Genomic DNA, 26,751 nt, shown 5'->3' on the forward strand with positions numbered 1-26,751 from the left:
CCTTGTAGATGATGAGGTTGTCTTCTGAAGAGCTTCTTTTCCAGGCGGCTTCCGCCCTTCTGCGCTCTTGCTTCAATAACGACAGCTGGTTGTTAAACCAGCTTGAGGTGTTTTTCCGGATGCAGGTTTTCCGTTTTGGCGCTATTAAGTCGGCTGACTGTAATAGGGCTGTGTTTATGGCATCCAGTGTTTCTAAGGCAGTTTGATGAGGTTGAATTATTTTTAGTTTTCCACTTAATGTGGTTTTGAAGAGCTCCGAATGGAGCTTCTTCTGACATCTGGTCCAGTGTGTTGTCACTGGTTTTGATGTTTTTGTTGAGGGGGGGATTTTGGAAATTGTGAATCTAATTGCATGGTGATCTGTCCATGGCAATGGTTCATTTTCCAAAATATTTATTTCCAGATTTTGTCTGAAAATAAGATCGAGCTTGTGACCTGAAGTATGTGTGGGCCCACATACTAATTGTTGTAGCCCTAATCATTCCAGGTGGTCAATACAGGCGTTGGCCACGGGGTCTTGTGAGGAGTTGGCCCAAAGGTTGAAATCCCCGAGCAGCAAAAGGTGTTTGCTGTTCAGGGTGTAAGTGGAGATAAACTCCGTCAATGATGGCAGAAACTGCTATTTTGGGCCAGGCGGTCTGTAGCAGAGTAGAATACGGACGGTCTCCTGGGAATTTGTTTGCAGTTGCAGAGTAAGGGTTTCCATAAATGGAAGAGGGTTTTGAAGGATTGGTTTGGTGATCGCAAGGTGATTCTTATGGATCACTGCCAGGCCTCCTCCTCTTTGCCCTATTCTGTTTTCGGTTATGATACGATAATTTTCTGGCACCAGTTCTCCGAGAATGGTGTTACAGTCGGCTGTGAGCCAGCTCTCTGTAATAAAGAGGCAGTCTAAATCGTGTTGTAAAATGAAATCATGGGTTTCTAGTCGGTGTTTTACTGCCGATCTTGTGTTGATTAAAGCACATAATATGTGCTTAGGCTTGGGTAATTGGCTGATATTTTTGACAATCGATCGTCGATCGATCTTCAATAATCGCTCAATTCTTAGGGCTTTTTTGGTGATGGCTGGTAGTATTGCGGCAAAACGCCTCAGACCCCAAATGGTTTCCGCAGAATATTGCCGATTAACCATGGTCGCCAAACCCTGGGGGGGGAGGTGGGGGGAGGGGGGTTTTTAGGGTGATGGAGGGAAGATTAACTTAATCCTCCCTCCTGGCTTGGTCCAGAGGAAGGCAAAAAACCCTGGCCAAGCTGTGCCAATATGCTGTGGCCGGGGAAAAAATTCCTTCCTGACCCCTTGACAGGCGATCGGGCAAAGCCCTGGATCAAGTTTAGATTGAATTAAGAGGGGGGAGGGGAATGAGGGGTATCCTTGTTGCTGGGTGTAGCAAGATGGCCGCCGATCCGGCAGCAGGGTCCAGGCTGGGGGCTAACTTTTGATGGATTTGGTTCTGCTGTACAATACCCGGTCGTTGCAGAAACAGGTATCCTTCAGGGGTAGGGAGGGGGAGGGGAGGTTCTGGGCAGTTGGTGGAAGATTGCCGGGTGTGGGAAGCGGCGCGCCGCTAGGCCGCAAGTGAAACCACTGTCTTTCCTAGATCGCGGCTGCCGCGGTTCTCCACAGGCCGGCGCGGATGTCCGTAGAGGCACTGAAAAACGGCCAGAGGTTGAGGCGGGGAGTTGTTGCGGGGGATGCCTTGATGGAAAAGTGGGGGTGTAGAAGAGGGGTTTAAGGAGCAGGGGAGAGCCGAACTGAATGGGTTGCTGCGGCGGCTTGTCCTGAAAAGGACGTCCGCCAGCGATCCCAGTAGATGGCCCTGAGAGCAGGGGCTTACCTGTAGGCTCCCTATGGAGGGAAAGAAGGAGGGAGCCAGGGGACGTCAGGGTAGGCCGGGGGAAGCCAGGTGGTAAGTCTGCGGCAGAGATCTGACAAGCAGAGGCCGGGGAGAGCAGACAGCAGTGACAGGGAGGAGGATCAGGCTGGGCTGGAGGTGGAAACCCTGCCTGTCTGGCTCCAGGAGCCGTACGTCCTACTGCTAGGATCCGCACGCCGATTACTACTGGAGCTCAGTTTTAGCCCTGGGGAGGAGTCACTCTTTCAGACTCAATCTCTGTTTCATGTTTTTTAATGTAGGACCCGAATAGTCTGTTACTGAGGTCTCCTGCTATAGTCCGTTGCCTACTAGGCTGAGGAGGGGGGAGAACACTGTTTGTATTATTAATTGTGCTAATTGGAACACCTTTTGTCTCTGCTAGAAAACCCTTGTGGGATGTGTTTATACTTGTAATAATGTGTCCTTCATGTTCACTGTTGTAGGGGCCAAATAGTCTAGTTACCTAGGCTTGTTTAAATGACTAGTTAATTATGTTTCTGGTTACAGGTTGTATTGTTAGGGTAATATGATCAGGAGGGGGTATGCCCTCCTGTGGTATATATTTGGCGTGAGTTTGCCAAATAAACATTCCATGTCCATACAAGCTATTGTTGATATCTGATATCAACGTTCAGACTGGAGGAGGCAGTATACTTATGGAAGCACTCAAGCGGAATGTGGGAAGCGGTTCCATGACAGACTGCAATTTACTTTTTTGTGATATGAACATGCTTAATAATTTCAGCCAAGTGTGTGTGATTAAGTTCTGAGCAAACACTCTTGTCTAAAGACTTTTGGAGAAAACAGTAGTGCTTACCTGGGAAAATCTATTTAGGTGTCTTGATTCTGCTTAGGAAAAAGGATAGAGCAGTGATGTCTGCAGAGATTGCAGTATGTCTGTCAGGGCTGGGCTGTCAGACCTTCCTTCTCAGCTCTCAGTTGCATAACTGTTGGTTATTTGCCAGCACTCTCTATGTTGTGTTCCTGTTGAAGACTTGCCTAGCTGACATCCCTTCGGGTTCCTGATCCTGTCTGCTACCTCAGACAACACTGATCTCTGGCTTCCTGATTTACTGGCTTGTTCTGACTACCCACTTTGGCTACAGTACCCTGGCTATGTTTTGACTATGTTTTCTATTTGTACCATTTTTTACCATTATATTAAGAGGTGTAATTTCAACTGCATTGTCTGTCTTCGTCTGATTCATGGTTCCTAACAGTAGGTGAGGACCGTGAATTCAGAAGATGCAAGCAATCCACCTAATGGTAATATTTTTTTTGGATGAGCAGGATCACTGCATGGATCAGTTTGCCATAGCGTTACAGACGCTCCTGATTTTCACTGCTCACCCGGATCTCTCCACTGTGGCTGTTCCGGAACAACCTGTATTGAAAGCCATCTCTGCTACTGCTCCAGTCTCTGTGCAGGCACCTGCCTCAAAATATTATCTCTATAAGACGTATTTCTGGTTCTGTTCCACTTCCCCAGTGATTTGGGGTGATCCGGTTCAATGGAGAGGGTTTCTCAACCAGGTTGAGGTATACTTTGAGATGCTGCCCCAGGTGTTCCCCATGGACAGAAGCAAAGTAGGCTTTGTCATTTCTTTGCTTTCTAATAGAGACTAGGCTTGGGCAAACCATCTATGGGAGATGCAAAAACCCTATTGTCCTGAGTTACCCTGAGTTTGTGGCTTCCTTTAAATGGGTATTTGATGTTCCCACACGCTCCACTTCTGCTGTCAAGAGTCTCATGTCCACCAGAGTATGAGAATGGTTGCCGAATATGCCATTGAATTCAGTACTCTGGCAGCAGAGGTCGCTTGGAACAATGAGGCCCTCGTGGCTGCTTTATTTCATGGTCTCTCAGATAACATCAAAGATGAGATAGCAGCCTGAGACATACCTACGAATCTGGAGAAGTTGATCACGTTTTCCATTCTCATTGACACTAGACTCTGAAAGAGACCTCCCTTGAAGGAGAGCTTGCAAAAGCCTCCTGTACATTTGGCTTCCAGCTTTTTAGTCCCACCCTTGCCTCCCTCACCTCCCATGCCACCTGGTACCAAATTGGCCAGTGAAGTAGAACCCATGCAGTTGGGCTTCACACGTCTCTCTGCGGATGGAGGAGGAGTGAGAGATTATGCCTTTATTGCACAAATAGTCCCACAACATGGACACAGAAGTATTAAGTGAAAAACCAGATACATAAGTAAGTGCCCACCATTACAAGCCCCAAAAATTAGCCGACAGGCGTTCACCTGACAGCAAACAACCTTGTATTCTGTGTCTGGTAGTACATTAGGCATTCACCGGATACAGAAGTAAGTGTCGGCCATTACAGGCCCTAAAAATTAGCCCACAGGCGTTCACCTGACAGCTAACAACCTTGTATTCTGTGGCTGGTGGTACATTAGGCATTCACAGGATACAGAAGAAGTTGTCGGTCATTACAGGCCCCAAAAATTAACGCACGGCCACAGGCATTCACCGGACAGCAAACAACTTTGTATTCTGTGGCTGGTGGTACATTAGGCATTCAACGGATACAGGAGTAAGTGTCGGCCATTACAGGCCCCAAAAATTAGCCCACGGCCACAGGCGTTCACCGGACAGCAAACAACTTTGTATTCTGTGGATGGTGGTACATTAGGCATTCAACGATACAGAAGTAAGTGCCGGCCATTACAGACCCCAAAAATTAGCCCACAGCCACAGGCGTTCACCGGACAGCAACCAACTTTTAATTCTGTGGCTGGTATTACATTAGGCATTCACCGGATACAGAATAAAGTGTCGGCCAGTACAGGCCCAAAAAATTATCCCACAGGCATTCACCAGAATGAAACATGGTCTACTGGTCACATGTGTTGAATTCCTCCGAGATCCATGCTTCGTTCATTTTTATAAATGTGAGGTAGTCAACACTGTTGTGACCAGGCAGGTCACTTTTTGAAGTCTTGTCCTACCCATACAGAAAACTCCAGCACCTTGAGCTCCTGTAGGGAAAAGACCTCAGGTGGTGGTGTTAAGTCCCCAGTTATCCTGAAGGATAAGCCCTTAGTTCCTGTTGCCTTTTCTTGATCTGAGTCGTCCAGCGAGACACAAGTTCTAGTCAAATCTGGGGTTGCAAACCTGTTCATAGACAGTGCCTTTGTGTCTAAGCACTCAATTCCACTGCAGCTTTGTGCCACACCATTTGCCATTAAGGCTATTGATAGGAGACCTCAAAAGCCTGCCCAGGTGACTTAAGAGACTGCTCCATTGACCATGGCCATAGGGGCTCTTCACCATGAGATAATCCAATTTCAAGTCATTTCCTCGCCTCATTACCTGGAGGTTATTGGTTATCCTTGGTTACAAAGACACAACCCCTCTTCTGGTTGGCTTTTTCCCTAATTTCCCTATTTGGCTATAACTGGTTTGATCAAGAGGTAAAGTGACACTTAACTCTGGTTTAAAAAAATATATATTCAAATATGAATTCTTAAAAGGGAAGTATAGTCAAAGATGTTAATACTTAAATTGTTGGTCAAAATGCTGCACTTACTTTTGTTCTCCTTTCACCCAGAGTAAACTAATAGAAGGGCTAAAGCCCTCTGTCAGTTACTGCTCTCCGTGCTCACAGCCGTCCAAGAACTGAGCAATCAGTGGTCATGTGATCGCTAAGTTCCCAGGTTTAGAATCGGTGGTGGACAGCTGCACCATCAGACTGATACTGCAGCATGGAGGTAAGTATGTATGTTTTTTTTTACGTACTCCAAATGTCTCATTTAATTCCAAAAAGATTTGCTGATGTTACCTGACTTCTTGTTAGCTTGGTGGCTATGTTCATTCTCCATGGTCCCACTATATGTAGGAACGTAGCCATTCTTTCTTGCTTCCCAACATGGACTAGGGACTATGAGATTTGTAGTATGCATAGAACAGTGCACATGACTGCAATTGACATGCACTGCTCATTCCAAAAGAACAAAACTGGGGAGGGGGTAATGGTTATGCAGAGAAACACAGTAAGAAACAATTCAATAAAAATTTGATTACAAGGCCATTAAGTAGTGGATATGTGTATGGATTATTGTTTAGAAAAAAAAATCTAATTTACTGTCACTTGATCTAATATCTGTGAGTACTCTTGGATGTTAACTGATATATGTATGTATGTATTTATTACATACAGTATACTGTATATACTTCTAAAATGTCTTGCCTTTATGTCGTACATTTTATGAAAATTTTATGTGACTTGATGACAATTACACAATACAAAAATTAACAGTATATTTTTTGCACATTACACTTTTTCAAATGTTGATGATGTTTAAAGGATATTTTCACCTTTCAAGAAAAAATAGCAAATGCATATATTTTTGAAGGAAAAAAATGTGTGTATTGTTTTAATTATATTTCAATTTATTATAATAATTTACAACACTAACCTACAGTGTTTAGTTTGTGTGTTTCAACATTTTGAAATTAAAGCATTGAAAATATCTTCTCTCAATAAATCATTATCAAAAACTCCTGAAATTCTGAACAATATTTTTTAATGTTGTCCCATTGAAAAGGAGCTTTTGACACACTACAAGACTAAAAGGACTGAGCTGAAACAAAGAAAATGCTTATTTTAAAAGAAGCAGCAAAGAATAAAAACATGAATGCCTGCTTCTTACATGAATTGAAAAATAAAATATAAATAAATAATAAAAAAAAAACATGTAAAAGGATATTGTGCTGTTCTAGGAACAACATTTCTTACCGTTCTTCTTTTAAATATTGATATATTTCAGTGCACAATTTTACCAGTCTAGAAATGGCTTGAGAAGTATAATACCAAATTTCATTAGATTTAAATTTTATGTAAAAAAATATATATCACACTTCAAATTTGGATGAGTTAAATTATGTGCTGTCATGGCTTCCTTTTCTTAATTTATATATATATATATATATATATATATATATATATATATATATATATATATATATATATACACATACATACATATACATATATATATATATATATATATATATATATATATATATATATATATATATATATATATATATATATATATATATATATATATATATATATATATATATATATCTTGTTATTTATCCTTTGGTACTTTAAAGTAGCTTCAGAACCTAGGGCCATCTCTTCCTGCTTTGTCTCTACATTTAAGATTTCAAAATAAATCTCAGTAGACTGACATTTGAAGTAGAAAACATTGCCAGAAGACCTATTTCTGCTTATTGTAGCTTTTCAAAAGTCAATATATATAATTTACAGCACTAGGTAACAAAACACTGTTTCATATAGTAATTATTTAATATGAACCAATGTATATTTATACTTCAAGGTAAAGCAGACATATAAATGGGATCTTAAAGGTGTTAATGTTTTCCATACATGAACATATTAGCATTTTCACAACTCCCCAAATATATCAGCGAAAATTAAAAATGCAAGAAGAGAAAGCAGCACAAAATCGGCTAGTGACATATGTACTCTGTTTACCCAGCCCCGTCCCCCCACCCATACCATTTAAGGATAGGGAAGTTATAAAGGGCAGGAACTATAACATATATGCATACAAAGGAATTCTATAAAGGAGGTCTCTGTGCATTTTAATAATCCCAGGAAATCTTCCTGGTGAATCTTGTCAGCTGTCCACATGATTCTTGAAATCCATTGGAGCGATCATGGCGTGGTTGTATAATAAAAAATGTCAATTTGACTTCCACTAACACTGGGGCAATATCACAGTGTAAGCAGTTTTGCTTTTCCTTCTGGTGATGGTAACTAGATTGGTTCACTGGTGTTTTGGCAAAGGAGAAGATGGATCGTTTTCTGAAGATCCGTCTTTTTTTTTATGATCATTCTTTTGGGACTTTTTTTAATTTTATTTCATTTTTAAGTGTTTATGTATGAACCAGATACATTGGCCCGGATACACGTCGCACTTACGCCGACGTATCTACAGATACGCCGCGTAAGTGTAAATGTGCACCGTCGTATCTATGCGCTGTGCCCATAGAACTAGATACGCCTGAAAATAGTCTTCCTCCGACCAACGTAACTTTCCTACGCCGGCGTATCTTGGGCGCATATTTACGCTGGCCGCCTCATTGCAAATATGCAAATGAGAGACATACGGCGATTCACAAATGTAGTTGCGCCCGGCGCATAATATACGTGGTTTGCGTAAGGCTTACGTCCGGCGTATAGTTATTCCCCATCTATGAGGCGCAACTCATGCACAGGTATGGACCAGGGAACAGCCGTCGTATTTTACGTCGTTTACGTAGTAGTACGTGAATAGGGCTGGGCGTAGGTTACGTTCACATCGTAGGCATTGAGCCGTCGTATCTTAGGGAGTTTATTTAACATGATTCTGAGCATGCGCACTGGGATACATCCACGGGATGGCGCATGCGCCGTTCGTTTGGCCCATCATTTGCATGGGGTCACACTTCATTTAAATGGATCACGCCCACTTCCACCTACTTTGAATTAGGCCGGCTTACGCCTACGATTTTACGGCGCAACGTTGAGAGCAAATGCTTAGTGAATACTGTGCTTGCCTCTCTGTGTTACGTCGGCGTAGCGCATATGAGATCGCTACGCCGGCAGAAATATGCGCTGAGGTATGTGAATCCGGGCCATGGTGTGTAACATGATTTTAAAGGACCAATATTCAAAAAAATTTCAAGGTTACATATGTATGCAATTGATATGTGATGTTGTTTGCACTTAAATGTTGGTGATTTATGAATACGAAGGATTAATTCCATACATATATATTTTTGAGTGTTTTTCAAATATCTATATGTGGGTATTTGTGTTGGCAGCTTTTCTCTTTTATATACACAAATTATTTGCACAGTGGTGTTCAACACTGATACACTTGTATCAGCCTTAGCTGCACAGAATGAGTGGACAGGAATAGCTCTATACAGAGCTTTCTTTTTGTTCACATACTAGAGCATAGTAAACACAGTTTACTATGCTTCAGTTATGAAAGGACAGAGTTAGTGATTGGTACTGATCACTTACTCAGTTCATTAAGAAAAGGTAGAAGCCAGTAAATTACATATTTTCTGGCCTCTTACCCGATCTCCGTCCTGAAAGCAACCCCCTGCAGCAGTCAGCAGGAGAGGGGAGGGGTGAACCCAGCAGCACTGTTGGATGAGAGGGGGGTCAGGAGAGCACACAGGGCCATTATGATGAAATGCACCTCAGGGCATACATGCACACACTTATGATCTAGATTATGTACATATCAATGTATTTGGAACTATGTCAATGGTTAAACTCAGAATCTTTTCTTTCGTTATTGATCAGCAACTATGAGGCTAATCTTTACCCAAAGGAATCATTTCACTCTAATTAAGCAAGCTCTCTAAAATGTAGTAGCTGAATTTATCTGCATAATTGATAGTACATATGGGACATAAGCCTTGCTTAGTTAAGCACAAATAAAAGAAGGATTATCAAATAACATTTAGGAGTGTTGTTTCATTCTTTCATTATTTACTGTACTGGATGTCTGTATGATGCCTTATATGTATAATATATCCAGAGAAGTATTTTTTTTTTTCCTGATTCATAAATATCTATCTGAAATATATATTTGATATTTTCATATATGCGCATTCTGATCATGTCACTTCCGGGTCTCAAACTTCCAGCTCATTTTACTATGGCGGTGGAATGCACGCCAACCCCTTCCAAGTACTACATTCGAGTGTCCCCAGTGCCGTGTGGTACACCTAAAGTGCTTTCTGCACTGGTAACTGGCTCCGGTCTCTACCTGGGAACCACCACGGACAATTTTAATCCCATAAAGGTTGGTGAGAATAACAGAACCGTTGACACAGTGCATTACCTATTTTTAACTGCTCTTCTAAACAATTTGTTTGTAAGTGCAATGTATTAAGGGAAAGAGTTTACTTTTAAATAAAGTCTTTACAGTTTTACACTATGAGGCTTTTTTTCCCTTTCTTTTGCCTGAGTTGTATGGAAAGTTTTTAGCTGGTCCCATCTGGGTGAATCGGAAGTTTAGATTGTACGATCCATCTCTGACTGATTGAAACCAGAGCTCCTGATGGATGTTTGTTTGGCAGTGAACTAAAATACTTCATACATATTCAGAGGCAATTGATTACTGGGAATCTGGTGAATGCAATTCCTAAAGGGTGATTGAATCACTTGGTGTGGTAAAGGTTGAAAGACAAAGCAGCTGGTGTGTCTCACATGAACTGTCACACTGACTTTTTGAAATTGTTTTCTGGCTCACTTGGATCTGCAGATCAATATCATTTTCTATGTTTTAATTTTTTAGTTTTTACCTTTGTTTATTTTTGATTGTTTTAGCACTGATTAAGTTAGAAGCACTATTTGTTAGACTTTTTTACTTCACTTTGAAATTTGTACACAGTAGCCCGAGTTTTTGGTCCCTGAGGCTGACCACTGCAAAATAGCATAGCTCAATAGTTCATAGTATAGAACTAACACATACCAATAAATAAAATAAAAAAATATAAGAAAATGTATATCCACAACTACATTACAAATTTATATGAAAAGCATCCAAATTAAAAGGACTTTAAAGTAACTCTGTATTGAAAGAAATATGTAGGCTGTCATTGCTGACTTTTCCATCTGAAAATATTATTTGTCTAGTGGTCATGCTGATCAAATGCTTGACTTTCAAGTTACTAATCTGGCTCAAGTATATAGATCAGGGTTTGTGATTGAGGCCTTGTACACACGACCGAGAATCTCGTCATAAAAGAAACATCGTTTTCCTCGACGAGTTTCTTGTCAGGGTTGTCGAGAATCTTGTCAAGCTTTCTTTGCATACACACTGTCAAGACAAAATCTTGTTGTTCTCAAACGCGGTGACGTACAACACGTATAAAGGCACTATAAAGGGGAAGTTTGATTATTCTGGCGCCACCCTTGGGGCTGCTTTTGCTAATCTCATGTTACTGCGTGTTAAGTAAAAGTTTGGTGAGAGACGATTCGCGCGATTCGTTACAGCATGACGAATGTGCTATCTCCATTACAAACGCTACTTTTACCGAAGCGCGCTCCCATCTAATACTTTATTCTGAGCATGCGTGGGTTTCTAAGCATACACACGAATGTGTTTCTCGTCATAAACCAGCTCGATGAGAAACACAACGAGAAAATTGAGACTCCTGACGAGAAAAAAGAGAACTTGTTCTCTTTTCTTCTCATCGAGATCCACAACCGTTTTCTCGATGAAAAACATACACACGACTAGTGATGGACGAACATCCGACGGGACGGTTCGCGAACGCTAACCGCGAACGATTGCAAATGTCCGCAAACCGCAAGTCCCCGCGGGCCCCATTGACTTTAATGGCAGGCGAATATTAAAAACCTTCAGGTCATATTTTCAGCCACAAAATACTTACTAGCTGTGCACAAATAGTCCCACAACATGGACACTGACCTACCAGAAGTATTAAGTGAAAAACCGGATGCATAAGTAAGTGCCCACCATTACAAGCCCCAAAAATTAGCCGACAGGCGTTCACCTGACAGCAAACAACCTTGTATTCTGTGTCTGGTGGTACATTAGGCATTCACCAGATACAGAAGTAAGTGTCAGCCATTACAGGCCCCAGAAAATAGCGCACGGCCACAGGCACTCACTGGACAGTAAACAACTTTGTATTCTGTGGCTGGTGGTACATTAGGCATTCAACGGATACAGAAGTAAGTGTCGGCCATTACAGGCCCCAAAAATTAGCCCATGGCCACAGGCGTTCACCGGACAGCAAACAACTTTGTATTCTGTGGCTAGTGGTACATTAAGCCATTCACCAGATACAGAAGTAAGTGTCGGCCATTATAGGCCCTAAAAATTAGCCCACAGGCATTCATCTGACAGCAAACAACCTTGTATTCTGTGGCTGGTGGTACATTAAGCATTCACGGATACAGAATAAAGTGTCTGCCAGTACAGGCCCAAAAATTATCCCACAGACGTTCACCAGAATGAAACATGGTTTACTGGTCACATGTGTTGAATTCCTCCGAGATCCATGCTTCATTCATTTTTATAAATGTGAGGTAGTCAACACTGTTGTGGGCGGAGCAGCGAAAGAGACGGTAGCATCGGAAAATGAAAAGTCAGCCGAGGATGAGATGGAGGATGGAGTAGGAGGAGGAGGAGAAGCAGAGGCAGGCCTCCATGTAATCCATGGCGGTAAAACCAAATCTACATGGGTGCCACGGGTTACATGCTTGATGGCCGTCAGAAGGTTCACCCAGTGGCAGTGAAAGTTATATACCTTCCCTGCCCGTGTTTGCTAGACCACATGTCTGTGGTCAGATGTATCTTGGTACCGACACTGTGTGCCAGAGATACATTCACTTGCCGCTGAACATGGCGATATATCTCTGGGATGCCCTTCTGTGAAAAAAAATTCCTTCCTGGGACCTTCCATTGTGGTGTTCCAATGGCCACAAATTTTCGAAAGGCCTCTGACTCCACCAGTTTATATGCCAGTAGTTGGCGGGCTATCAGTTCCGACAAGCCAGCGGTCAACCGATGGGCAAGAGGGTTATCCTGCGTCATCTTTTTTTCACGATCGAACATTTGGGCCACGGAAGCCTGCCTTTTTGCAGAAAAACGTGAGGAAGGCATGATGGAAGGTGGAGTGGAGGATAAATGTGAGCATAGAGGGAAATGAGAAGGAGAAGAGGCTGGACGGTGAGAGCCTGGAGTGTGGCTTTGTGGGTTCTGATGACGTTGCTCCCACTGGGCTCGTTGATGGGAGGCCAGGTGCCTTCTTAAGGCGGTCGTCCCTAGGTGAGTGTTGGGCTTACCATGACTTATGCATTGACTGCAAAGGCTGCCTTCCCCATCACTAACATTAGAGATCTCGGAGTAGGCAACAACAGCGGTCACCAACCTCCTTGGTCTGATCTGAGTACTGTCGTCAGACTGCTGAGTGCCGGCTGTTGCTACCTCCTCTTCTGATGGATCAGAAAATAATTCCTGTGACTCAAGCGGAGTCTGGTGCATACTTTGACGTAATCGAACGAACATTGTGCCACTTCCCACTTTGGCTCCGGCCTGGTGCTCCTGCCCTACCCCTACCACCCCTGCAGAAGGGCCTGCCTCTGCCTGACATTTTTTTAAATTACCCTGTGACAAAAGTCTCTAGAGAAGTGCAGTATATGTGGAAGAAGGTATATAACAAAATCTGTCGTTTTGGGGGGCCACTGGTTTATTTCACCAGTTCTGAAACTTTTTTTTCAGGACATTTTTTTAATGTGTGTAGCAGAGGAAACGCAGCGAAAGAGGCAAAAATCCAGCAGTAACCAAATACACCGCCAGTCACAATGCTGCACAATACAAATCCATTACAATATGATTTCTATATTCGAAAGTATATTATAAGTGTATATTACACCTATATACTGCAGTGCACAGAAAGTAGCACACCTATACCAGTGCTTGAAAGGACTTTTGTGGACCTGTTAGGTAGCAATTTGTGTCGCTAAACGCTGTCCCTGCTGGAAATGCCAACCTCGCCCTACACTGACAAAAAGTATATGAATGTATTACACACTATCATGTACTGCAGTGCAGACCAAGTAGCACACCTATACCAGTGCTTAAAAGACTTTTGTGGACCTGTTAGGTAGCGATTTGTGTCGCTAAACGCTGTCCCTGCTGGAAACGCCAACCTCGCCCTACACCGACAAAAAGTATATGAATGTATTAGACACCTATATACTAGAGCAAGTAGTACACCTATACCAGTCTTTAAAATGACTTTTGTGGACCTTTTAGATAGCTATTTGAATGAATACAGCCTGTCCCTGCTCCAAACAGCAGCCTCTCCCTACACTGACAAAAAGTATATAAATGTATTAGACACCTATATACTAGAGCAAGTAGCACACCTATTCCAGTCCTTAAATGACTTTTGTGTACCTTTGGATAGCTATTTGAAATAATACAGCCTGTCCGTGCTCCAAACACAGCACCCTTTCAGTACACTGACAAACAGCAGAATGTAAGATGGTCGCCAGATCAGGTCTATTTATAAGGTAGGGGGTATGTCCATGTGCTGAAATGTCTCAATTGGCTGTCCTGCACCACCTGATGGATGTGTCATAGGTCAAAGTTCTTACCCATGTAACAGTGCGGACTGCCGTTAACATCGCCAGATGTCCGACGGTTTGGTGGACCGTGAACGATGAAAGTTCGCCGCGAAACGACCGCCTGGCGAACCGGCAGGCCATCTCTACACACGACCGTTTTCCTCGGGAAAAAAGCTTTGCCACCAAGTTTCTTGATGGATTTTGTTGAGGAAAACGGTTGTGTGTATGAGGCCTCACACTAACTACACAGGCTGCATACTAGTCATGAATCAGTTTAAATCTTTAGTACTAAGCAAAGACTGTGGTATAAATACAGTAGCACTTCTAGAAAATTTAATACTGCATATATATTTTCCTGCACTGTAAAATGTGTTTCCATTATATCATGCCACAAATAAATTAATAACTATTAAAATAATAAAATAACAATTATTTGTAAACTATTTTATATAGGTAATAAAAAACAAACCTTGATAAATTGCTTTAAATCCTGGAGATCCAATGCTGTCATCTGATTGTAAATGCAGCCACATTTGATTACTCATACTAACAATGAGATCTGGTACACTAGAACCTGTGAGACTGACAAAATACAAAATACAAAAATACAATTTATATGGTTATTAAGCTATACACATGTTAACACACATACATAGCTACAGTATGTCTCTAAAGGCTTGATGTTTTATCTGTAACTTCAGATTTCCCTTTCAAATGTTTGTAAAAGGAATTCTGCTATGAAATTTAATTTTAAACAATAACTAGTAGAAATTAATGTATCAAAATGTGTAATAGTCACAGCAATGTACACATACCTATAAGATAGAAGACAAAATACCAGCACTGGCTCCCTTGGGTCCATCTCCTATTTTTAATTTGCTACCACTGCATTCTGTCTCATAATTCACTGGAATATTATTCAGTGACCTAACAAAAATGCATTCTGGCAAATTCAGAACAGAGTTTCTTAACTCCAGTCCTCAAGGCGCCCCGACAGGTCATGTTTTCAGGCTTTCCGTTATTTTGCACAGGTGATTTGATCAGTTTCACTGACTTAGTAATTACTACAGCTGTTTCATCTGAGGGAAATCCTGAAAACATGACCTGTTGGGGCGCCTTGAAGACTGGAGTTGAAAAATACTGCTCTAGAACATTGAAGTATTTTATTGTCTTTGCTTTCTCTTAAGAGAGGACCTACCTTGGGAGACCTAATTTTATAGCAAGCCCTTCTATATTGAAGTTACTACTTAAATTACATGAAATACAGAGGTTTAAATGGATGCATGCCCTAATACAAACTACATGGCAGAATCTAGATGCAAGGTTCACCTACAAATAGTGAGGAAGAAGTTTTACAAATAGTATACTTACACATATAAAACTGATCGTGTGTCACCTACTTTTCCACCATCTCCTATAGTTAGGGTGTCATAGCCTCTCTCTAGCTCAAAAACTTCAAAAGAAATCTTGATCACCTGTGTGTCAAAAGTAAAAGCTTACACTTATTATAAGTTCACATACATATTAAATTCCATTTCACCAAAAATTACTGCACAGAAGTGTTTCCCAAATAATGTATACTATCTCATCTTCTACAGTGGCACTCTGGGGTTGATTTACTAAAACTGAAGAGTGGAAAATCTGGTGCAGGTGTGCATGGTAGCCAATCACCTTCTAACTTCAGCAGTTTCAATTAGGCTTTGGCAAAAATAACTGGAAGCTGATTGATTTCTATGAAGAGCTGAACCAGATTTTACACTTATACAGTTTTAGTAAATCAACCCCTATGCTTCTCTTATCTTCAGCTGGTAGCTGGAAGGGAGGTAAGTATATTCTTCCCTGAGGCAGTTCTGCACAGAAAAAAAAATGCTCTTGTTTCTCCTACAGTGAAGGTAAATATTACCATTGTGCCATATTATGAGAAACATTATTGCATGACACATAAAGGATCTATGTTCAGTGAGCACCTAGACATTAGGCGGAAACTTTTGGCTTTCTGTTTTTACCACTTCTTTTTGCAATTGCTATGGAACCCCTGGCTTGACATGTCTGGCAATCATCTGCATTGAAGAGTATACAGTTCGAAACTCTAGTAAACAATGCTTTGGTATACAAGGATGGATTGGAGACCTCATTTACTGCTCTTATGGGTATTAATTAGGTATTTGGTTATTTCTGACCTAAAATTGAGCTAGGAAGAAGTCCACCACATTTGTAATCAGCCCTTCTACTGACTATCCATTTATAGCTGCATTATGATTGAAATAGATAGTTTTAAGCATTTGGGCATTATTATGAGTGAAAAAACTTTCCCAATTACCCTCATTTAAAGTGGAGCCTGATCTGCCCCAACATTTTTACATTTAAGACCCCCCTCCCCAATTTCTCCTCAAAAGCTATCTCATAGGATAGTTATCATTATCTATCTCTTTATCTGGCAGAATACACACCCATTCAACCACCATGCAAGCTACAATAGGCATAGGTGGCTTGCCTCTTACAAATATATTGAAATGCATATTTACCTACCAGCTCACCTTTATATATGGCTGGTTTGTTTCCTCACTGATGAATACTGCTTCATTGGCAGAAGTCAGGATGGTGTGCTCATTTGAGCAGATACGCAACCTGGCCTATCTTCTATCCAATCAGCCTATTATTTCTTGCACAAATTATGTGAATTATATGATCACCCTGATACTCCCTGGTGTGAGTAAATGGGATATAATACTTGTTACAACTCTTTTGCAGTGTTGTTTAGTGGATTTTAATTTGCAAAAAACATACCAAATAAAATGATTTTCAAATATGTATTGCTAAAACATGCTATAAAGAACAAATTGGTTCCCTCCAAATATCTTTTTCAAACTACACAACTTCATGACATCACCCAGAAGAAAGTAGTTACTAATATTTACAATCTACTGTAAACAAATGGCTCCCAACCATTTGAAAACACCTAAAAAAAATAGTCTTCTCATGTTTATAATTTATCCTGAAATATGTGAGACAAAATCACCTGCTATATTTTCAGCAGTGTTATTTCTATAACCAATTCATTGATTAATTTAGGTGTATCCACTGTTGATATTATACGCTAGACTGTTTCTATAAAATGGGCCTGTTACCCAATTCATAATGCTGAACATGTCCTCATGCCTCTGCCAATATCGTCCACCTCTTCTGGTCACGCCCTGAGTTAGTACTGATCTGACCTACATAGTAAATTGTCTTCCTGTCTGGGACTTCAAGCATCTAACTACACAGGTATTTTTTCTTAGGCTATAAAAATGACTTAATTCTTGCAGGTGAAGTGCTAACAATATTTGCACTGTATGCTTTCAAGCTCATAAAACTATTTTATTGTAGTGAAAAAGACTCCAGCGACACTTATTTCAACCTAAACAATATAGCTTTACCTAAGTTTAAGTTGATACACTGGGCCAAAGCAAGTCTTGCTAAATATACAAAAATTGGAGCTCCATGGCTGAGCTAGTCAGATTTCCTCTTTGTTTTTGGCTTATCGTAGACCCGGCTACCACTTTGTTGTATGAACTGTGGGTTTAGGTTATTCATTCAAATAATTCCTGTAATAAAGACAGGATGTGGAACTACCTGTTCCGATTTATGTTCTGTCTGTGAGTGTGTATACCGGCATGTCCTTTATTGTTGCTGTATAACTGTTTTTGTAAAATGAAAATAAACAAAGACCAAAAAATGCAATGTTATAAGTACAATTTAGGTATTCTGGGCCAGATTCACGTACTTGCGCTGCGGCTTAACGTATGTCATTTACGTTACACCGCCGCAAGTTTTAATCGTAAGTGCTTGATTCACAAAGCACTTGCCTGTAAACTTGCGGCGGCGTAACGTAAATCCGTCTGGCACAAGCCCGCCTAATTCAAATGGGGCGTGTACCATTTAAATTCGGCGCGTTCCCGCGCCGAACGTTCTGCGCATGCTCTGTTAGGAAATTTCCCGCCGTGCTTTGCATGAAATTACGGCGCCCCGACGTGTTTTTTGAACGGCCACGTGTATTACGTTCTTTCGTATTCCCGGACGTCTGACGCAAAAAAAAAAATTAAAATTCAACGCGGGAACGACGGCCATACTTTAACCTGGGCTGTCTAATATTACACCACCTAAAAAGCAAGTGCAACTTTACGACGGGAAAAACCGACTAGCGACGACGTAAGAGAATGCGACGAACGCGCGTACCTTTGTGGATCGCCGTAAACAGCTAATTTGCATACCCGACGCGGAAAACAACGCAAACTCCACCCAGCGGTCGCCGAAGTATTGCATCCTAAGATCCAAAGGCGTACAAAGCCGTACGCCTGTCGGATCTTAGCCAAATGCCGTCATATCTTTGTTTGTGAATTACAAATAAAGATACGACGCGGCAAATTTGAAAGTACGCCGGAGCATCAGCAGATACTCCGGCATACTTTTTCTGTGAATCTGGCCCTCTTTTTTTAAACACAGATTTTTAAAAATAGGTTTTGTACTTACACATTTTTACACTGCCCAAATTACATATTCTACTGCACAGTCTTCATGAAAGGATACATGTATTGCTTTTAAATGAGCAAGGTATTCTTCAGGCAGAAAAAAAAAACAATCTAGTGCAATATACATTTGTACAGTGGACAGTAAATACATTTTATATGTATTTGTCTTTCAGCAAGAAAGTAGGTAATCAGTGCAACATAAATTTTGGACACACTGGACAGTAAATACATTTTAATATTTATTTGTTATCTAGCATACAATTGGGTAAATAACCTATTTCTGTATATAAACAGTATGCTATCTCTTGGATACAACTATCCCTTCCCGTGGCTCTTGCACACAGGTCTCCTGAGCCTGATGAGTATGATTACAGACATATTTCCTTCACTCAGACAGCCCAAGTAACAGCGGTGTTATCATAACCATGAGTACATAAGTGTTTGCAAAAATAAATTATATATATATATATATATATATATATATATATATATATATATATATACAGTGGGGATCTGAAGTTTGGGCACCCCAGGTAAAAATTTGTATTAATGTGCATTACGAAGGCAAGGAAAGATGGAAAAATCTCCAAAAGGCATCAAATTACAGATTAGAAATTCTTATAATATGTCAAAAAAAGTTAGATTTTATTTCCATCATTTACACTTTCAAAATTACAGAAAACAAAAAAAAATGGCGCCTGCAAAAGTTTGGGCACCCTGCAGAGTTAATATCTTGTACTGCCCCCTTTGGCAAGCATCACAGCTTGTAAACGCTTTTTGTAGCCAGCCAAGAGTCTTTCAATTCTTGTTTGAGGTATCTTTGCCCATTCTTCCTTACAAAAGTCTTCCAGTTCTTTGAGATTTCTGGGCTGTCTGTCACGCACTGCTCTTTTAAGGTCTATCTATAGATTTTCAATTATGTTGAGGTCAGGAGATTGTGAAGGCCATGGCAAAACCTTCAGTTTACGCCTCTTGATGTAATCCCCCGTGGATTGTGAGGTGTGTTTAGGATCATTATCCATTTATAGAAGCCATCCACTCTTTAACTTCAGCTTTTTCACAGATGGCATCAAGTTACCATCCAAAATTTGCTGAAATTTTATTGAATCCATTTTTCCTTCTACTCGTGAAATGTTCCCTGTGCCACTGGCTACAATACAACCCCAAAGCATGATTGATCCACCCCCATGCTTAACAGTTGGACAGAGGTTCTTTTCATTAAATTCTGTGCCCTTTCTTCTCCAAACGTACCTTTGCTCATTCCGGCCAAAAAGTTCTATTTTAACCTCATCGGTCCACAGAACTTGTTTCCAAAATGCATCAGGCAATGTTCATTTGCAAAGTTCAAGCGCTGATTTTTGTGGTGAGGACGTAGAAGAGGTTTTCTTCTGATGACTCTTCCATGAAGACCATACTTGTACAAGTATCTCTTTATAGTGGAATAGTGTACCACAACTCCAGTGTCTGCCAGATCTTTCTGGAGGGATCGTGCAGTCAAACGTGGTTTTTGATTGCTTTTCTCACAATCCTGCGAGCTGTTCTGTCTGATATTTTTCTTGGTCTTCCAGATCTTACTTTAACTTCCACTGTTCCTGATGACTGCCATTTCTTAATTACATTATGAACAGAGGATATTGACATCTGAAAACGCTTTGCTATCTTCTTATAGCCTTCTCCAGCTTTGTGAGCGTCAACTATTTTCACTTTCAGTTTTCTAGACAACTGCTTAGAAGAACTTATGGTGCTGATTGTTGGAGCAAGGTCAGATGAGTCTGGGCATTTAAAACCTTTGAGATTGACATCACCTGGTCTTCCTAGACGATGATTGAGAACAATCCATGACACTGGCAGGTCTCAGCTTTGCAAAGGGGGCAGTGTATGCAATAAATTCTGCAGGGTGCCCAAACTTTTGCAGACACCATTTTTTTGTTTTCTGTAATTTTGAAAGTGTAAATGATGGAAATAAAATCGAACTTTTTTTGACATATTATAAGAATGTCTAATCTGTAATTTGATGCCTTTTGGAGATTTTTCCGTCTTTCCTTGGCTTCATTATGCACATTTAGGCCCCGTACACACAAGAGGATCCATCCGCTGGAATTGATCCGCGGACCGGCTCCAGTGGATAGATCCCCTGGTGTGTACAATCCAGCGGATCTGTTTCCACGGATTTTTATCCCCTGGAATGGATTTCCAGCGGATAAAAATTTGAAGACATGCTTTCAAATCTATCCGCTTGAATCCATCCCAACGGATTGATCCGCTGGTCTGTAAAGACTCACCGGATCAATCCGTCCGAATGAATACCCCGCATGCGTCGTAATGATTCGACGCATGCGTGGAATTCCTTATATGACAGCGTCACGCACGTCGCCGACGGCGCGACACGTCATCGCGATAGGATTTCGGTGCGGATTTCGGTGCGGATTTCGATCCGATGGTGAGTACACTCCATCGGATCAAAATCCTCGCAAATCCTCGAGAGGATTTATCCGCGGAAACGGTCCGGTGGACCGTATCCGCGGATAAATCCTCTCGTGTGTACGGGGCCTAATACAAATTTTTACCTGGGGTGCCCAAACTTTGGATCCCCACTGTATATATATATATATATATATATATATATATATATATATATATATATATATACACACACATACACACACACACTGTACTAATGTTTACAATATCATCACCATATACAGGAGTGCAGAGGCGTACTGCGAATCATGTTAATGATAGGCTGTACCCTGCACCTGTGCTGCCTGGGCAGAGAAAATACAGTTGCTGTGTCGGCAGGAGTTATTACAGGGTTTACTTTTCACATACCATTTTCCCCTGTTTAGATTGATGTGCTCTCATCCAGTGCAAGACATATGGATTGGTAGAGTATGTGTAAAGCCCAATTTGTTCTAATTTTTGGTGTGAAGGAATGTATTGTTTCCTTACTGGGAAGATTCACTTACTCTGTTTGTCTAGGGCAAGGGTCTTCAAACTATGGCCCTCCAGTTGTTCAGGAACTACAATTCCCATCATGCCTAGTCATGTCTGTGAATGTCAGAGTTTTACAATGACTCATGGGATGTGTAGTTCCACAACAGGTGGAGGGCCGTAGTTTGAGGATCCCTGGTCTAGGGGATCACTGTCCCTGAAAAAAAAAGTGATAGGAAAACAACATTTTAAAGTTGGCACCGGAACAGGGATAAAGTGAGAGTAAAACTGGGATCATAAGCTGGCTGATGACAACTGTCTAAAAGAGAACTTCCCATATGTTGAAGAGATGCCCCCCACCTCCTGTTGTGTCTTTGAAACAGGAAGTAAATGATAATCCCTCCAATGGGACAGAAATAGCAAAAAAAATAAAAACATACACTGGGAGGGATTTAACCCTTCCCAATGTTTTGCCTATGCATTAATTTTAATCACCTGACCTCTGCAAGGTTTTACCCCCTTCATGGTCAGGGCATTTTTGCTATTCAGCACTGTGCTACTTTAACAAACAATTTCTAGGTTATGCAAGATTGTGCACAAATTGAATTATATATAGTTTCTTTCAAGCAAAGAGGACTTTCTTTTGATAGTATTATATCACCACTGTTTTTTTTTGTTATATAAACTAAAAAATCCCAAACATTTTGAAAAAAAGCACCTTTTTTGTAGCTTCTGGTATAAAGTTTTAAAAACATATAATAAATATCTTCATACATTTAGGTCAAAATGCAGTCTGCTACATTTATTTGGTAAAAAAAATAACCCACAGTTGTGCTTATTATTTAGTCTGTTTAAAAGTTATAGAGTCCACAAACTATGGTATATGTATATTTGAAAATTGATCAATCCTGATGTACTGATGGCCTAAATTCTTGAGGCCCTAAAATACCAGGGAAGTACAAATACCCTCCAAGTGACCCTTTTTTCGAAAGTAGTCAGTCCAAGGTATTTAGTAAAATGCATGGTGAGGTTTTTTTTTAAGTTATAATTTTTCTTACACAATTTTTTTTTCATACTGTCACCAGTGCAGTGCAGCGTCATTAAATGATTGGTGTGGCAGTGATCAGGGATAATGGCTGGTGATTTTTTTTATTAAATTTTTTAAACTTATTTATTTTATTTTTTTTGCTTTTTTTACATCCTGTCATTGGAGTAGTTCAGTGTCACTAAAATGACTGTTGTAAGTAATAGTTCTAGCTTTCATGAATGGTTTTCAATCATGATAGCTTGCTTCAGTGGCGTAACTAGAACCTTCAGGGCCCCGATGCAAGAAATCATGAAGGGCCCCCCTGACCCCCAGACAGGGCTCTTTTCTCCGAGCCTGGTGGCGAAACAGGACCCGGTTGCAAGTGGGTGGCTGCATATAAAGGAACCGATTTCTACAGTTCCCCCTGCTTCTCCTCCTCTCCCTCCTGCAGGCATTCAGCGGCTGCAGGAGGAAGATGGAGGCATCGGTTCCTCTATGTCAGTGTTTCTCAATCTTTTTCCAGTCAGGGCACCCTTGAAGTATACCCCTAGGTGAATGGGGCTACACTGCAAACCCCCCTGCAACTGTGTGCATTGCATGCAGTTGCAGCATAGCGATGATGCATATAAGGGGTTAAAACAGGCGGTCAGTAGGCAAGATATTGCCTCTTTACCGGCTGTCAAATGCCTCTGAAAAGCGATCTGAGCATGGATCACTTTTTGAAAGAACAGACTTTTTTTGCTGGTACTATGAACAATCAAAAAATAAATAAACAAATAGGTTCTGATTGTACACATATAGGGGGTCAGGATTAAAAGCGCATACATAAAATGTGCATACATACATGTAAACACAAACACATATAAAAACACACACACACATATATACATATATAAATGCACATATGCATGCACATATAAACTAGTGGTGGCTGGTGCTCAAAAATTTTTGGGGGGCGTAAGCAAACTGAAAAATTCTTAAAAAAACATTATTTGCAGCCACTGTGCCCATCAAAAGCTGCCATTGTGCCCATCAAATGCTGCCACCGTGTCCATCAAAAGCTGCCACTGTGCCATCGAATGCCACCACTGTTCCCATCAAATGCTGCCACTGTGCCCATCAAATGCCGCCACTGTGCCCATCAAACTCTACCACTGTGCCATCAAACGCCACCACTGTTCCCATCAAATGCTGCCACTGTGCCCATCAAACTCTGCCATTGTGCCAAACACTGCCACTGTGCCCAAATGATGTCACTGGGCCCATTTAAATGCTGCCACTGTACCATCAAATGCTGCCACTGTGCTCATCAAATGCTGCCACTGTGCTCATCAAATGCTGCCACTGTGTCCATTAAATGCCGCCAGTGTGCCCATCAAATTCCGGTGTGCCCATTAAATGCTGCCATGCTGCAACTGTGCCATTGAATGCCATCACTGTGAATCCCCCTGTCCGCTTGGCCGGCACTTACCCTGTCTCGTGGGGCAGCAGGTGACCGCCACGAGCGGGGTCCTCCATGCGTCTCCTGCCGTCCTCATCTCCCTTCCTCTCCTCCTGATAATCATCCAATAGCCGATCCTATCGTTTCAGTCAATCAGGTGACGGGTAATAGACCCGCACACCTGATTGGTGGAGAGGTGGTTCAGTGTTAGGAAAGTGAATATTAATTTGCCCTTCTAACACACCTGGGTTTACTGTGAGCCCCCCCCCCGCTGTAATTCAGGCACCCAGTGCCCAAAAAGGGGCTGGACATCTAAATATGGGGGTGGCAGCGGTGACCATGGATAGATTAATGCTATTCATGAATCTATCCATTAATCATAGAGGGGGTGGCTGGAGAGAGGGGGCGGCACCCATGCACCCTTATGCACACTCACATACATACATATGCACACACACATGCATACATACATGCACACACACACACATACATTAGGGTGACCAGACATCCCCAGTTTCTGGGGACAGCCCCCGTATTGAGAACACTGTCCCCTGACCAAGTCTGTCCCCGGTTTTGTCCACAGATTGGATTTAAACAGGGGCTTGGGCAATTTCAAAGACAGTCAGTGCAGAATAGAAAGAAAATACTGAATTACACACCCGCTGCTCCTACTAGCTTAGGGGGTGTAATTTTTTTTCCATTATCTGTGCTCCTTTCTGATGATTATGCCTCTTCTGCCCTGGCTCAAGCCCCAGCCTGCTGCCTGCCTGCTTATCACCTTGCCTTCCCCTGGTGGAGTGATCTTCCTCCGCTCCCCACCCAGTAGTAGCCGGGGCCCAGAGAGTGAGACTTGACAGGCTGTGAGGCGGGCGGTGGCGGCAACGGGCAGAGAGTCGCTGATTTCCATCATTACTAGTAAAAAAAAAAAATATGTCCCCGGATTTCCTTTTAAAGATCTGGTCACCTTAAAGTGGTAGTAAACTCTGTACTACCACTTTTACCTACAGGTAGGCCTATAATAAGGCTTACCTGTAGGTATAAAGAATATCTCCTAAACCTGTAAGGTTTAGGAGATATTCCCCCCGCAATGCGCCGCTGACTGCAGCGGCGCATGCACAGTGGGGATCCTCGGCTAAAGGGCCGGCAGCCTCCGGACCTTGCCGGAGAGAAGTCTTCTGCGTGCATGCGTGGGAGTGACGACATTGCCGCTTCAGCCAATCACAGCGCTGGAGCGGCGATACCCAGAAGACACGCCGAGGAAAGATGACATCTCCCTCGGCGTGGACCAGGTAAGTTCCTCTCACCTCGTTCCAAGGTAAGTATTTCATAATCAGCTAGTATGCGGTGCATACTAGCTGATTATGGCTTTTGCTTTTCAGGTTTAAAAAAAAAAATGACAGTGGGTATACAACCGCTTTAACATACATACATATGCACACACACATGCATACATACATGCACACACACACACATACATATGCACACACACACACATACATACATACATATGCACACAAACATACATATGCACACACAAAAAAAACGGCAGACATTTACCTTGGCTCTTCCTGCCAGGTACTGAACTCTAGGGGGAGACAAAGAGCACACACTACTTTCACGTGACAAGCTCCTTCCCTGCACAGTTTGGCTGACGATCGGGGAGCTCATCTCAGGCGCCCCTGCCTCTTAACTGACGCTCCTTCTATCGAAGAGTACAGGGGGCCCTTAAGGGCCCCCTGCAGCAAGGGGCCCGGTCGCCATGGCACCCATGGTGCTTGCCTTAAGACCAAGTTCTTGGAAAAAATCTAAAAACACTCCAAAAGTGGAGTATTTTGTTCCCTTATCTCCCCATTGATGGTCCTGATAGAGCACAGCATCCACAGGCTGACTTAAAGGGGTTGTAAAGGTAAAAAAAATCCCCCCCCCCCCTCACAACAAAAATGTTCTAGGATGAACCCTATGGTTCATAATGCATAATGAAAATTGTACAATCTTCTTTGTCTTACTTGTATGCCTTTTATATGCCCTCTTCAGATGAGGATTGACTTGCAACACATGATTGTATGCTGAAGTTTAAAAAAAAAAAAAAAAAAAAATGTTTGCAATAATTTCTGTTCATAGCCAAAAAAAGCTATATTCTCGCTACTTTTTTTTTTTTTGGATGTATCATTGTACTTTACTGTATGCTCTCATGTTCACCCAATAAAAACTTATGAAACAAAAAAAAAATCCCCTAAATAGCTTCCTTTACGTTAGTGCAGTCCTCCTTCACTTACCTCATCCTTCGATTTTGCTTTTAAATGTCCTTATTTCTTCTGAGAAATCCTCACTTCCTGTTCTTCTGTCTGTAACTACACACCGTAATGCGAGGCTTTCTCCCTGGTGTGGAAAAAGACTCTTGAGGGGGGAGGGGGCAAGCAGGAGTGTCAGGACACTCTCTACTTTGCAGATAGAGAAAGGAGCTGTGTGTTAGTGGGCGTCCTGACACTCCTGCTTGCCCCCTCCCCCCTCAAGAGGCTTTCTCCACACCAGAGAGAAAGACTTGCATTACTGTGTGGAGTTACAGACAGAAGAACAGGAAGTGAGGATTTCTCAGAAGAAGTAATGATATTTAAAAGCAAAATCGAAGGATGAGGAAAGTGAAGGAGGACTGCACTAAGGTAAAGGAAGCTATTTAGGGGAACAAAAATTACCTTTACAACCCCTTTAAAATTCATTACTAACTTTTGTTGCAAACATAGGTAAATAAAACAGATTATATCCAGGAATTGGACCATTTTGCGAAAAGACTCCAAACTCAACTC

At 41.7% G+C, this 26,751-nt stretch overlaps 1 protein-coding gene across 1 annotated transcript in view; it reads right to left on the reverse strand.

Annotated features, from left to right (window-relative positions):
• The window catches only part of CSMD1 (CUB and Sushi multiple domains 1), an 833,985-nt gene that overhangs the window by 623,460 nt on the left and 183,774 nt on the right, over window positions 1-26,751 (reverse strand). The window contains exons 6-7 of the mRNA XM_040349812.1: window positions 15,409-15,512; window positions 14,507-14,619 (exon numbers count right to left, since the gene is read on the reverse strand). Of these exons, the coding sequence (XP_040205746.1) occupies window positions 14,507-14,619; window positions 15,409-15,512 (217 nt within the window). The remainder of the gene's footprint in view (window positions 1-14,506; window positions 14,620-15,408; window positions 15,513-26,751) is intronic.

Source organism: Rana temporaria, chromosome 4 (genome assembly GCF_905171775.1).
Source record: "Rana temporaria chromosome 4, aRanTem1.1, whole genome shotgun sequence".
Classification (NCBI taxonomy): Eukaryota; Metazoa; Chordata; class Amphibia; order Anura; family Ranidae; genus Rana; species Rana temporaria.